This window comes from Siphateles boraxobius, unplaced genomic scaffold (genome assembly GCF_051911475.1).
Source record: "Siphateles boraxobius isolate OS27281-9 unplaced genomic scaffold, OSU_SipBor_1 6, whole genome shotgun sequence".
NCBI lineage: Eukaryota > Metazoa > Chordata > Actinopteri > Cypriniformes > Leuciscidae > Siphateles > Siphateles boraxobius.
This window is the reverse complement of record NW_027509186.1, coordinates 16691768-16706894: the sequence shown is the minus strand read 5'-3', so window position 1 is coordinate 16706894 and position 15127 is coordinate 16691768. Positions and strand designations below refer to the sequence as shown.

The window sequence follows — 15127 nt, the reverse complement described above, 5'->3', positions numbered from 1 at the left end:
TCCCTGAAATCATTATATACTCATTTTCCACTGCCGACAGTCCAAATGAGCTCTTGCGAGATAAGTAATATTAAACGTATCACTTGTTTTGCTGTATTTTTTTACAAGGACAAGATATAGATGTTGAATTTAGATAAATGAATCAGAGTCAAATGGTTTTTATTCTCTCCTCTTGGGAGAACTCAGGAAGCCTCTTGAGGGCGCTTGTGAGCTACACAACAATTCCCTCCAATTCCAAATGATTGACACACGTGAGGATGCACATATTGAAATAATAATAAAACACAAGTACAGACCTGTGTTGTACAAAGTTTGACGCTTAAACAGAGCTGTTTGGTGCAGGAGAGCAAAGGGATGAAGGGATTTTGTGTCTGAGAAGCGTGATTACGTTGGGATCTGCCGAAGTCTCAGCTGGTGTGTTACCGTTGGCATTTAGTGCTGCACGATAGCACACATCTTATTCCCCGGCGCTTCAGTGTGACAAACCCGTAGATCAGTTTGAAATAATGAACGCGTTCACACACACACAACCTCTCCATCTTGTAGAGGGAAATGTAAGTCTGTAACCGCTGTCGGAACAGGTCTGACTGGCTCCTTTGTGTTCTCCTGCTGTTTTTCTGTTTATTGGCGAGCCGGCTGATCAATGCCGGGAAGAGTGTTAACTTCTGGTCACCGCGTACGAACTAGACACCCAGACAAAAAAAAATGGTTAGTAAGAGAGGGGAAAAAACAGAAAGGTTTTTCAAAGTCATTTTAAAGTAAATGAGTTCACTTAGGAGTCATTTTGATAATTCATTGAGGCATCTTTATACTATGTAGGAAGCAACAGCTGTGTAAAAAAAAAAACAGCTACAAAACTAAGAAAACTATAGGAAACTGATTAGTCAAATTTGAATGACGTATTGTTACCAGTAACAAATCCCATTTGAGATCAGATTTTTGCACTAATAACTGCCTGTGGGAATGCTCTTGATAAATCATGATAAGTAGCTTTTATTAAAGTTGTCATGAAATGAAAGTTACGATAGTTACGGAAGTTTTTCGGGTTTTTTTGTTGTTGTTATTTGTACGAATTTCTTCTGTGAAGTACATGCAAGTGAAAGCCTTTCAAAAAAAATGTAGGGCAGAACTTGATTTTGTCCATCGAGAATTGATTGGATTGCTATGGTTTGCTATTGGCCGATCTCATGTGAGTGACAGGTTGACCCGCCCTAATGCCAGTAAACACATCGTTGGAGAAGAGATTGTTGTTGGAAGAGGGAGGGGAAGCTGTTTTGATTAAAGATTTTATGGTGACTTTAAAAGTATGTGCAAAATAACTTACTAAATGTAACATTGCCTGGAAAGTCATATAATGCAAGATTATAGCCCATATGACATTACAAATTTAATTAAAATATTGCACAAATCGTCTGTTAAAGCAGGTTTTCACATCAGCTCTGTGAGAGGTAAGGCCATGTCAAAAACTGCTTTCTTTCCAGGTAAAGCATTACCGTTTCTAACTATTTTGCAAAGAAAGAAAATTATGCCCTTTTACTTTAATAGCTGAGACCATTTGAAGGCTCTTTTCAAAGAAGAAGCATGTCATTACTCTTCTATTATATTACTAAATTATATACTGTTTTGTTGTCTCTCTTGCACAATTCAATTCAATCTGCCTATGCAATTGCTGTGTATTTTCATTTTGAAATTTCCATGTTAAAGTGGCACAGAAGGGTGTATAATAAGCACATTAAAGTTAAATTCTTTGCATTCACCATATGTGGCAAGATTAAAATCATGTGTTTTTGAGCAATCTATATAAAATTCTAAACACAATCTATATAAAATTCTGGTGTCTAAACACAATGAAGTCTGTAATGATTATAAAGACACATCATGAAGTTAGAAAAGAGGTCAAATGTTATTAGGCACCCAATCATTGAATGTGTTCAAGTAGCAAACAATGGCTATAGAATAGCATACTGGCATACTACTTTTAATATTGCTGCAGTCATGTATAATATTCACAGTACGCAACTATATGCTTATGCATATGTAACTTGAATTAACTACTACATTTGCCTAAATGATCAGTTTACAGGAAAGCATGGTTTACTGCATCCCATAATACATGTTTGTTAGTATGCCATTGACTTGAACTTTAAGCATCACACACAAGACACAAACACACACTAGAGAGATTTTGCTCACCTTCCTTTGCCAATTCGACACCGTGGGATTCGTTTAACTTTGCCACCTTTCAGACGAAGGAAGAATGGAAAAAAGTGAGGAAAGATGTTTGAGAAATTGAAACGTGACAGTTCAAAGCAATGAAGAAAACTTAAAAAACTTGAAGTTCGGTTAACTTACAACCAAGCACCATGATTCCCATCACGAAAAGAACTGCAGCAATTATCAACCCTACTTGACGCAGGAATTTGTAATCTGAAAAAAAAAAAAAAAACAGGTTATGTTATGCATAAATCAAAATGCAAAGCACACACACACGCACACGCACACGCACACGCACACACACACACACACACACACACACACACACACACACACACACACACACACACACACACACACACACACACACACACACACACACACACACACACACACACACACACTTTGAAGTAACAGTGAACATCAACCGGCATTAAACACCCTTAACTGATGACTCTGGAACATATTCAAGCACTTCTAAACTCAGTTCCTGGGGAATGAATGCAGAACAGAGGGATCTAACAGTTACGGGTCACGGCTAATGAGGATATTTCTTGAACATCAGATGCCCTGTAGCTGCCCTAACAATAGGAAGTGATTGAAACAGCGACTGTCGCCAGGTCATAAGCTTTCAACTTCAGCTCTTGAGACAGTAATAGCGCTCATGCTCGGCACCTCTGTGCTTCTTATAAACACAATGCTTTCCACTGACAGGGAGATTGAGTTCCTCTGGTCTTTGTGTGTGGACGCACTGTCAGCGCCTCGTATGCCACTTTACCAGAAAAGCCAGCAGACAATAAAAGGGTTAGTTCACCGAAAAATGAAAATTCTGTCAGTATTTACTCACCCTCATGTTGTTCCAACCCCGTAAGACCTTTGTTCATCTTCAGAACACGAATTAAGATATTTTTGATGAAATCTGAGAGCTGGATCACTCCTCCATATTAGTCCATAGGCTTCTTCAGGGATTGAACTTTAAGTTATAAAAGACATTGTTAAAATAGTCCAAGTGACTACAGTGGCTCAATCGTAAGTGTATCAACTGACGAGAACACTTTTTGTGCGCAAAACCCCCCTAAAAATAACGACTTTATCTCAACTATTAATTTCCTTCTCTCTGGGCCTCGAGTCAGTTTGGAACTATAACTATTTTGGGAATTTGCATTTTTATTAAGTCATTATTTAGTATGTTTAATAAACTCTTTTCCCGAGGGACTGTTGTCTGGTAGCTGATTCCTGGTTTTATCATTCTTGTGGGAGAATTTGGTATCCACAAAGCAGGCAAAACCTCACACACACACACACACACACACACACACACGTCACACGCATCACACACATGACCAGCGTCGGCCAATAGTGAGCCTACTTGTGACGTAGCTCTACGCTATTACACTAGTTTAACTGACTAGAGGCCCAGAGAGAAGGAAATGAATAGTTGAAATAAAGTCGTTATTTATGTTTGTTTTTGCACAAAAAAAGTATTCTCGTCGCTTGATAAACTTAAGATGGAGCCACTGTAGTCACTTGGACTATTTTGACGATGTCTTTAATGACTTTTTCGGCGCTGGCAAGTTTCAATCCTTTTGAAGCCTATGGAGGAGTATGGAGGAGTGATCCAGCTCTCAGATTTCATCAAAAATATCTTAATTCGTGTTCTGAAGATGAACAAAGGTCTTACGGGGTTGGAACAACATGAGGGTGAGTAAATACTGACAGAATTTTCATTTTTGGGTGAACTATACCTTTAACACATGAACAGCACAGTTGTGATATTAAAAATGAAACTGACACATTTCATGATTAGTTGTCAATGGGTTACACAAGACATGGTTTGATGATTAAAATTATCAAACTATTGCTGAGTATTTTCTCCTTAAAACTGCAGTGAATCAAAGACAGTCTCAAAAACGCAGTTTGAAATCACTGGTGTTTCTGATGTCACAAACTACCTTGCAACCAACAGAGGTGTAAAGTCCAGGGGTCAGAAAGTAAAAGTCCTGCCATGTGTTTATTCCACCCATGAACTCAGCCAGCTGATTTCACTGATTAGTTCTCCTGGCTGAAAAACAGGTGATTGGAACAAAATACTGAGGAGGACGTTTAATTTCTGAACCTGGACTTTACACCTCTGGTAACCAATCAGGTCAATGTGTGCTCGTCAACGAGTGGATCTCTGAGCTGGTGTGAGTGAGTGAAGGTGTGGCTAATTTGCATATTACAACAATATGTAAATGTACAACGTACACTCTCAGAAAAAAGGTACAAAAGCTGTCACTGTGGCGGTACTTTTTCAAAAGCTACAACTTTGTACCTAAAGAGTGCATATTAGTCCCTCAAAAGTACATATTGGTACCAAAAGTGTACATATTAGTACCTAAATGGTACATATTAGAACCCTTTTGAAGGGTACTGTCCCAGTGACAGCTTTTGTATCTTTTTTGTTGCTTTTGTACCTGAGAGTGTATAGTAAATGAGGCAGGGGTGTAGACTTACATTCAAGCTATTTTAAGGCATGAATACTTTTTTAAAGGAAAAAAACATTTAAATATGTAATTTTGGTGATCAAAGATGAGTTTTAAGGGATAAAAGGATTGACTGCAGGGGGACTTTAAGCAACTGCTGCTGATGGAACTGCAATGCCAGCCGGAAGTAAACGGTCAACTGATGTAGCTAAAGAACTCAAAATTCACTAAGCAACAGTGAAAAGGACGGTGTAGGGAATAATTTAATTTGACAAAATACAGATAAAGTGATTTAAAAGTAAAAGCAATAGAAGGGTTGCTTTGGGCATTTAATGATATCAGAAACAATTACAGTGCCACATACCATAAAACATAACATTACCTTTCTTAATTTGTCAAGTAGTAAAGACTACGGCAAATCAGCTGTTCTGCCGTAGTAGACGGTTACAGTAGACAATTGCAAAGTAGCAGTTAATGTCGCGCCTGCGCAATAGAACGCCAGAATGCCACTGCCATTCTGTTGCATAAAGACCCTATAGTGACAACATGGCAGATATAATACGTCCAAATTTCATTCATACTACCAACAATCATAATATATAGAACATACTTTTTTAACAGCCACAAAGTAAGTTTCAAACCAAATGTAGCAGCATACTGTACAGAATTTCGAACGCAGTGAAACTATTAAGATATTTCTGTTAATCAAAATAAAGCTGAAATAAAATAAAATAAAATTTAAATATTAGTTGATAAACTTAAACTAAATGTAAATTTGAAATGATGCCTTGGGAATAAACTGAAATTTAAGTTTAAGTAGAAGCACAAAAAAAAGACAAAAGCACATATTGAAATTGCTAGAAATTAAAGAAATTAAAATAAAATTAACATGAAAAATAAAAATATAAAAATAAAAGCAAATTCAAAATATTAAAACAACTGTAATAAAACTCAAACAAACACTAACATAATGCTGCCACAAGATCACAAAATATTTGGTCTATTAGAAAATGTTGTTATTTTTAACAAAAAAATATTAAACTATTTACTATTAATAAATAAGTTGAAGAACTATAACTAATACAACTAAAACAAATAAAAATAAATAGAAATATATATAAAAAAATGGCAAAAGGACAGTGAAAACTGAAAATATAAAAAATAAAAAGCTACTTCAAATTAGTACTAAATGCAATACTAGTATATAAATAATACTAAAATAACACTTTGATCAGATTACGGTGATGTTTTATCATCCGTCACATGTGAATCAAAAAGTCTGATCACTTAAAAACATTCTAACACAATTCTTTCCAAAAAAACACATGATTTATAAAGTATCATCCACATCTGCTATAGCACAAACGGTGCAGGACGATTTACAGGCTAACGTTTTATACTTCAGGTTAGGGGTTTGTTCCAGAGATAATTGTGAGGTTTACATTAGTAAGCACTATTAATTACTGAATGATTAAATAGATACTTACTGTATTCAAACGGCTCATCCCATCTCTTTTCTGTTGAGGAAAATGTACAAATGTAAGTTTTCACACAATAAACAAGACCCGAAGACAGCCTATGTGCCTATAATATGTAAATGGACTCTATAATGTTCATGATATGCAAAATAAGCAAATAGTATATGTGTGGGTGTGTGTTGGCATATTCGTGTTCACTGTGATGGATCCATGAGCCTGACTGCTTCTAATGGGATGACACAATCAGAGGACTTTTCCTTTCACCCGTTCACCTTAAATTACCTCCAACACGAAATTCTATGATCCAGTCAGGGTTGAACCAATGGGATGCTGTTTATGCAAATGACTTAATGACTTGATGGGTAAAAAGCAGTAGAGAGAGACTGATATGGGTTTTTCATATTTTAATACATGCTATAACCATGATGGAATTTAAAGGGATATCTTACCCGAAAAGGATGTAATGTATGTAATAATATATATATATATATATATATATATATATATATATATATATATATATATATATATATATATGTATATAGATAGATAGATAGATAGATAGATAGATAGATAGATAGATTTATATATGAAACAATTTATCACAGAAAAAACTTTAGTGTAATAATATTTCCAGATATTACTGTATATTTGTTCAAATAGATTGCTTGGTAAACAAAAGAGACTTCTTTCAAAAACATTAAAATATCTTACAGACCCAAAACATTTGAATGATTTGTGTGTGCGCACACACACACACACACACACACACACACACACACACACACACACACACACACACACACACACACACACACACACACACACACACACACACACACACACACACACACACACACACACACACACACACATTAAGTGTAAGTATATACCGTACACACATATATAAGTCAGTATAAGCAGAAGATGAGGAAGAGGAGAAAGTTTACCCCACACTATTGCTTTGGTTGTGGTTGTGGTGGTGGTGGTTTTGGTGATGGTGGTTTTAACGGCAGTTGCTATGAGAAAATGAGAGGGAGAGGAGGTCAGGGAGAAAGACAAGCAGAGAAACCTAATCTAGCATGTACACTCTTTCCTCAAACTCACAGAATTATGAATAGGAGTGAGCTTTTGAATCCCGTTTTTGTCCATTAATGTAAGTTGACAGCAAAGACTTTCGGTGTGAAAAGCAGACGCTTCCCCTTATCTCAATCCTATGCATTTGTCCGTAATTGCTTCTAATTAAATTCCAGCAGCACTCGTTCTCTGTCCGGCCCTGTCTTTCAAATTCAATTCTTGCATATTTCAATGGCACCGCTCTCCAAGGATATATGGTTGGTTGATTCTTCATAAAGCATATCAGCTCTCCACGACAGTGCTCCGCAATCCCGCGGAAATGCCGCATTATCTTTAAGCCTCTCAGCATGGAGAGAGCGTTGAACATTTTCTAATTACCTGCTAATTAGTTTCTAAGTTATGTGTGCCCTTGATATGAATTGCATGAGTAAAGAGGAAGCCTCTCAGCTATTCATGCAATCCTCTGCTCTGTTACCCTCCCCCGATCCCGCAATCCCACACTGAAAGTCCTTCTGTTTGAGTGGAAGGTTTTACCGAAGCTGTACTTCAGTCAGGGGCATCAAAGCTTACTCTGTCCGGCAGACGTCTTGTTGGGGGTCACAGTTGAGATGTTTGTGATCGCCACAGGTACGGTGAGGTTTAACTGCTGTGCATATGGGCTCATTGTCACCCCTGTCCCATTCAGGTTAACTGGAGGAACGAGGAGAACACTTTTGTGACTGAATTGTATTTGAGATTTGAGACGGTGATATAAGTCGAAACAAACAGCCCTGGTTTATTATGCCACCAGAAATCAATTCTTTCCACAACAGATCAAACTTTATGTATGTTATCAAGGTAAGGGAGACCAGGGAATGTCGTTACACATTTTGCACTGGATCTGTAACTCAGGAACTCAATTTTAGCTCTATTGGAAACACTTTGATTCTAAACAGCAAACATAGCATAGAAAAAAAACAGATAACAATTCTATAAGACATAATAGGCAATCCTGGAATTGTTATGCGGGGAAATGTAAAAAAAAATCAATACAATTGAAATCCTACCATGACCCATGGGTCCAGTGGTGTTGGACATTGGTGGAGTGCTTTCCGGTGGTTTTGCGGTGGTGTTCTCTGTTTGTGTCACATTCTCAGCTGCATAACCTTCACAGACAGAAAAAGACACACATTTTGGCTTTTGTAAGAAAAATAAATCATCTACTTCTTCAAAGACAGAAAAAGTTTGGGTTGAGAAATCTTGTGTAGGCAACTATCTATACGTGTGGTCATTTGGATGCTGATCATACTCTCACATATTTTGGAGTTGCCGTAAAGTACGTTTTCTGGGATACTGTTTAAGATCTTGGGATATTGATTTCCCTGGGGGATTTTCAACAATGTGCCTTGGCAACTATTCAAATATTATGTTGAAGGCTGATAGCTATCTTGTGATATTATTTATAGTGTATAAAAAGGCCAGAAAATGGCATTAGCAAACCCCCTATCTATTGCATGGATGAACTGACTTATAATTTAAAGCTTAAAAAATGTTTATTTCAAAGTAACAGTGAGAAATTAAAGTTCGTATGAATATGAAGACACCATATTAAAAATATAAAGATAATAAAGAAGACTGCAAACAAAATATTGTGAATACATTTGTGTAACATTGGGCTTAAATACAGAGTAATCAACAGAAAACAGAACAGGTGTGTAAATCAATTAACAACCATGGAAACTAACGATGACTAGGAACTATATTATATTATATTATATTATATTATATTATATTATATTATATTATATTATATTATATTCACTTTAAACTGTCAAATAAAGAAGTAATATATATATAGGCCTATTACAGAAGGAGTGAGCGAAAATGTGATAGGCTGTGTTCAGTGGCACTCTCATTAAGACTGTAGAGACAAATATCTGAGATCGGCACAAGACGATATGAGGTATTTTTTATAGAGCGTAACCAACATCTCTATCTGACACCTTAATGACTTATGAGTGTTTAAAGAACACATTCAGCATAATGATGGTGGCTGGCTTCAGAGTTCAAGATTACACATGCAGTAGATGAATGCAAATGTATTCTGAGTCTGGCATAATAACAGCGTGGTGATGTAGAGTGCAGTGGTTTGTAATGAAGGCAGGCCTCTCATAGACCCTGCCACAGAACAAGGACTAATTGTGGTCTAGCAGAGATGAGTCGCACCATTTTTTGTATGCATTTTCCGGCTACGCACAGTTTTTCCAATGAATCCCTTCACAAGATGAATGGCCACATGAGACTGAGCAATTCTACTGGCAAACGCTGTGATTATTGCAGAAAGGCTATAATCAATCTTTTATCTGAAGTTTTCATCTGAAAAAGCCCACATATTAGACCCGCTGGTCATTTGTGGTTTTTGGTAATGTAGGATTTTATTAAAAATATGCTTTATCAGATCATGCTGACAAATGTTTATAGTGTACAGCCTACGTGTAACGTAATAAAAGATGGAGTGTGTGTGTGTGTGTGTAAGAGAGAGATAGAGGAGCAGAATAGAGATAACTCACTTCTGAAGACGAGTAACAGAAAAAAGGACACCCATCGCAACATGATCTGAAAGAGAGAATCACAAATACACAAACAGGTTATAAAACATGATGTGTTCCATGTACAAAATTACTGATTTTCCCACAAACATCTGCTGTTATTTCAGCATTCTCTTCTCTTCATCCTATTGCACGTTCAAAGCAATGTGAAATGCCCCTGTTGCAACCCATTTTACTTACTTAACTATGACTTTTGCCTTAATAAACTCCTAATTTACTGTAATAACCGTTATTAAAATGTACTAATTTATCTTTAGTATGGTGGTAGTTGTAGTGGTTATGTTTAGGTATTGAGGGATGTAGAACATGGTCATACATAACGAGGCATTAATATGTGCTTTATAAGCCAATATGCTAGTAATATGCAAGCTAATAAGCAGCAAATTAATAGTAAGAATTGGTCCCCAAACTAAAGTTTATTCATTAGGGGTTGTTTGGATAGTCGGATAGCAGAAAAGTGTGGTGTTATATACCTAAATGAAGCAGAATAAATGAGAGTTTGCCAAGACAATGTCTAAATGCACTACCAGTCAAAAGTAAGTTATTTTTTTAAAAATAAATTAGTATTTATATTAAGCAAAGATGTATTACATTGATCAGAAGCGACAATATATTCTTACAAAAGATCTATTTTTGAAATAAATGCTGTTCTGTTGAACTTTGTATTCATCAACAAATCCTAAAAAATGATTTCCAAAAAAAAAAAAATTAATCAGAACAACTGATTTCAATATAAATAATAAGAAGAAATGTTTCTTGAGCATCAAATCAGCACATTATACTGATTTCTGAAGGATCATGTGACACTGAAGACTGTTGAAATTTCAGCTTTTCATCCCAGGAATAAATTACATTTTAAAATATATTCAAATAGAAATAAGTTATTTTAAATTGTAATAATATTTCACAATATTTCTGTTTTTACTGTAGTTCTGATCATATAAATACACCTTTTGTAAGCAGGAAAGTCTTCTTTCAAAAACATTTTAAAATAATCTAGGGAATCCATTTTAGATATCATTTTTAATATTTAGCAACCGTCTATGTGTCATTCATGTGCTTTATGCTTCTCTCATGTTGCCGATAAACATTCTGCCAATGTAATGAGAGCGTTTGAGATGAAAGGTCTTGACATTTCCCAACGTTACCATTAGCCAATCAATCCTGAGATGTGGTTGTTTTAGAAATGTGCGCCTTTTGATCCATTAAAGCCAAATAATAGAAGGCTGCCAGTGTTTCTAATGGGAGGGTTTACTTAGCAACAGTGTAATAATACATAATACAAACACTAGATTATGACACATCAGAAAACAGGCCGCCATTACAGTCACCAAGCTCTCCATTAGTATAATCAAACAACTGCAGGACCAAAACACAGCAATCCTGCAGGTGTGGAGAACAGACTGCAGCAGACTTGGCCAAAACTCACGGCTTTGACTATGAACCAATGATAGCAGATTAATAGGGTGTCAGGGAGAGTGGGGTAACATGAGTCACTGTGTCATCCCTGTTTTTAGAAAAATGTGCACATATATTTAGAAAAGATCCATTACAAGGACGCACATGAGAAAACTGATAAGTAACTTTTCTCCCCCATGTTTTTTCCATGCCCATCTTAATATATTTAAAATGTAATTTATTCAGCATCATTACTCCAGTCTTCAGAGTTACATGACCCTTCAGAAATCATTCTCATTGGCTGATTTGCTACTCAAGAAACATTTCTGATTATTATAATCGATGCTGAAAACAGTTGTGCTGCTTACTATTTTTATAATACTTTTTTAGGATCATTTGATTAATGTGAAAGTTCAAAAGAACAGCATTATGCGAAACAGAAATGTTTGTAACAATGCAAAAGTCTTTAGTTTTCACTTTTAAATGCATCCTTTCTCAATAAAAGTAACAATTACTTAAAGAAAATAAAAGTCAACTTTTGAATGGTAGCTTAGCTGTGATGTAAACTATGTCAGATGTTTTGGGGTAAGTTGTGCCAGCGTCAAAACAAACAGTATCACTGAGATTTGCATTCAAATGCAGTAAAAAAATGTTGCATTCATCTTGTTGACAAGTAGGGGTCAATTTTTGTAATAATGTGAAGGAGAAACGGTCTTAAAACGTTGAGTAAGTAACATTACTAAATGCACTAATTTCTAAGATCACAAATAACAGACAATCAGTAACAACCAAAACAGATTAAAAAAAATTTGTGAAGGGTTGAAATTGAAATTACAATCATTTAAATAGTTATCTCTACATAACAAGTTATCATGCTGTTTGAATAGTTTCATGCTGTCTGCTCTGATTAGGTAACAATATTACAACACTATCATCTGCATGAGAGAAACAGCTTCCTCTAAGCCGGCAGAAATGTGTCCCAATGTATGTTCTGCTGAAACCGGCACATGGAGAACACAACCCAGCAGGAAGCCTTTGCATCCATTTATTGTTTATTTGTATTAAACTCAAGTTATAAAATTAATTAAGACAAGTAATGACTGTTGACATGTCAAAGATGATTAATACATCATATCAAAGCTTTAAGCTAAACATTTTATGAATAAAAGAGCAAAACCAAACGGTGATACAGTTATCTCCACTTTCCCCTATAAAACAAATAAGAAGGGTTGTAATGCCAATACAAAAAAAAAAAATACAAAAAAACCAACGTAGTACTCTGCACTACTTCCTGTAAAGCGTGAACTGCTGCACGTGTTTTCACTGAACATTCACTTTAAGTTAGCGTTGTAGAGTTGAAAGTTTAGATCAAGCTAATCATTCCCATCTAGTATAACACTATTCAATGCAGAGATGATTCTGATTCATAGAGAAATGGAGTGAATGTCTCAACGGATCTATCTATTAATACCTTCAGACTGGCAACAGTAACATAACTAACATGGTGTAAACTAATAAAACAATGCAAACTTGAACGCAACTTTATAAGCTGATACTGAATAAATGCAAGAGTGTCTGTAATATTATTTTCATGTTAAATCTAACAACGTCAACGTCACGTACTAAAATATGCCTCATTTTCTTCAAGCTAAATACAATTGTATTTTTTTTTCTTCTGAATATGGGGTGAAATATTACCAAAAACATTTCTACATGAAACACACAGAGAAGCCTTTATCTTTTCAAACTATTCCAAACATTCATGATATACTACACATTTATTTGTCCCTTTTCCATAATGTGAATCTTTTATTTTGTGGCCTCCAAGACCTTTATTTTCATTAGAAGTAGCCACTTTGATATATGGAGGGCGAGCCTGTATTGAACTGTGGCCGTGTAACTGCAGGTGAGTGAGTGTGTTTACCTGTTTCTAAAGACAGATCGTCCTCTGGGTCTTACATGATCGATGGATCAGATAAACCGAAAGGCTGGTCCACGGTGACCTCACATGCTTGGAGCACGTGTGCCTTCAACAAAGCATATATCTCTACTTCTCTCTCTTTTTGTCTAACGCTTACTTTCATACTCAACAAGCTCATCTTAAAACAAGTCTACCAACAAATAATGACTGTTCAATTTGGCTTACCTTGATGCTCATTTTGATCATGCGTATCACGTCCAATCAGAGTTGAACAGAGCGCAGCATCTGTGGGTTCCTCGTAACTGAGAGAAAATGGAAGTTAGGCAAATGATTGACCACGCCTTTGTTGAACTTCCTCTAACGCTCAGTCGCTCTCACTGGTGCCGAGGCCTCTCACTCCATCCACATCTGCCAGCCCTCTTTTATGCCCGTCTCATCAGCTATTGTCTACAATTCCAACTGTGTTAATGCCAGCCTCACTCACATTGTGTGTGTGTTTCATCACTGTAACTCACTGCCTAGGCAGCTGTTTTTCGTTCCTGTCCATTCAAAATCTACCATGAGATCAAAATAAAAGTCTGTATTTATGCAGATCACAAATTAAAATCAGTGTAATATATATTTTTTTGGTTATACCAATGTAGAAAAACCAACATATTTGCTAAGCAAGTTTCATTTGTCAATAAAATGTGAATGTGTAAAAACCATAGACTTACATTGAACCCAGTGTTGTTCTTCACATATTTCAATGAAATGAATGTACTATATTTTAATTTGATAGTGTGTTTTAATTAGTATTTTATATTTTTACTTTCTGAGCATAGACCTAAAATGAACATTTCTTACTTAAACTGTCATAAGTCTTGGATGATTTGGAGCACATACTTAAGTTTGGTGTCTTTCTAAAGACGAAATTGATTTCAAATTTTTAGGTTAATCTACTCAAAAAAATGAGCCTTCAGTAAGATTATGTTTAGGCCTTTACCAAGCTTTGTATCATGCTGATGAAGTAAACAATAATAATTAAAAAAAAATCCTAAACTAAATGTAACATTTTTCAAAATGTAACATTGTAACATGAAGAGCACCAGAGGATTAAGGATGGATCTGAGTCATATTAAGACATGTTAAGACTTAACAACCCACAACACAATAGCAACCACAGATAACTGGTGATATAGCAAGACTAAAGGTCTAAAAATTAATGTTGGATACACATCATTCAGGTAAGAAGGAACATTTGAATGAGTTGCTGAAAAATGCTTGATTTCATTCACTATAAAAAAAGTAAAGTTGTAAATAAAACAGATTATTGTGGTGTGTTTTACAAGAAAATACTATTTCAATCTCTCTACTTAAAAATTTCATGTATAATTTAATGTGTTACATGCTGATTCTGTGCAATTATTATTAAGAGTGAAAATTGTCTGGAAATTTCTTGTACCGAAATCTGACCAGATCGCATGCTTTGGTATCTTCATAATTTGTAAAGCATTTTTTTTTTGGAGAATATTTTCTCTTAGTTTGCACTGTTCTCCTGTAAATGATAACCAGAGAGTGACATGCAGCAGTATACAAAGTTCTCTGAAATCGAGAGGAAGGAAACAACGTAACCACAGCCAAATGTGGTAACGGAATAGAAGTAGAACACTACGTTCCAGAGGTTGTCATGACAGCAAGGACAACTATGCCTAAAATTTGTTTAGATTACAATCACAAAACTATTAAAACTTGTTTCTGTTTAGATGTTTTTAGCCTCCTCAAAAGAGCTGTAATAAACATCAAGCAATCTCTGGAAACTCTCCTCCTACACGCTCCAACTTTTCTTGAGCAAGAAATTAGATTGCACAATTCTCAAATAATCAACATCTTTATCACTCTGATTCAATAGTAGAGGGTTAAGCATGGTTGACTGAACCCACCTAGTATAAACCACTGCTGTTATATGTCCTCCATATTTAAACACCTACACATTATATAAATCAC

General features: G+C 35.6%; 1 protein-coding gene across 1 annotated transcript; it reads right to left on the bottom strand.

Annotated features, from left to right (window-relative positions):
* Positions 1-142: 142 nt before the first annotated feature.
* Positions 143-13629, bottom strand: fxyd5 (FXYD domain containing ion transport regulator 5). The gene is made up of 9 exons (XM_077207881.1): positions 13367-13629; positions 9784-9829; positions 8281-8379; positions 7805-7924; positions 7108-7176; positions 6167-6196; positions 2353-2427; positions 2194-2239; positions 143-683 (listed from the first exon to the last, which is right to left on the bottom strand). Exons 1-9 carry the CDS (start codon positions 13385-13387, stop codon positions 659-661), a joined length of 531 nt encoding a protein of 176 aa, XP_077063996.1. The 5' UTR covers positions 13388-13629; the 3' UTR covers positions 143-658.
* Positions 13630-15127: the final 1498 nt, after the last annotated feature.

Bases quoted from the DNA above. Each gene is read 5' to 3' on its own strand.
- fxyd5 (XM_077207881.1), bottom strand. From the start codon at position 13,387: ATGATCAAAATGAGCATCAAG. The intron at 7,177-7,804 runs GTAAGCTTTGAT...ATTTTCTCATAG, and splicing joins CAAGACGTCTGCCGGACAGA to CAACTGCCGTTAAAACCACC. The intron at 6,197-7,107 runs GTAAACTTTCTC...TTTCCTCAACAG, and splicing joins AACCAAAGCAATAGTGTGGG to AAAAGAGATGGGATGAGCCG.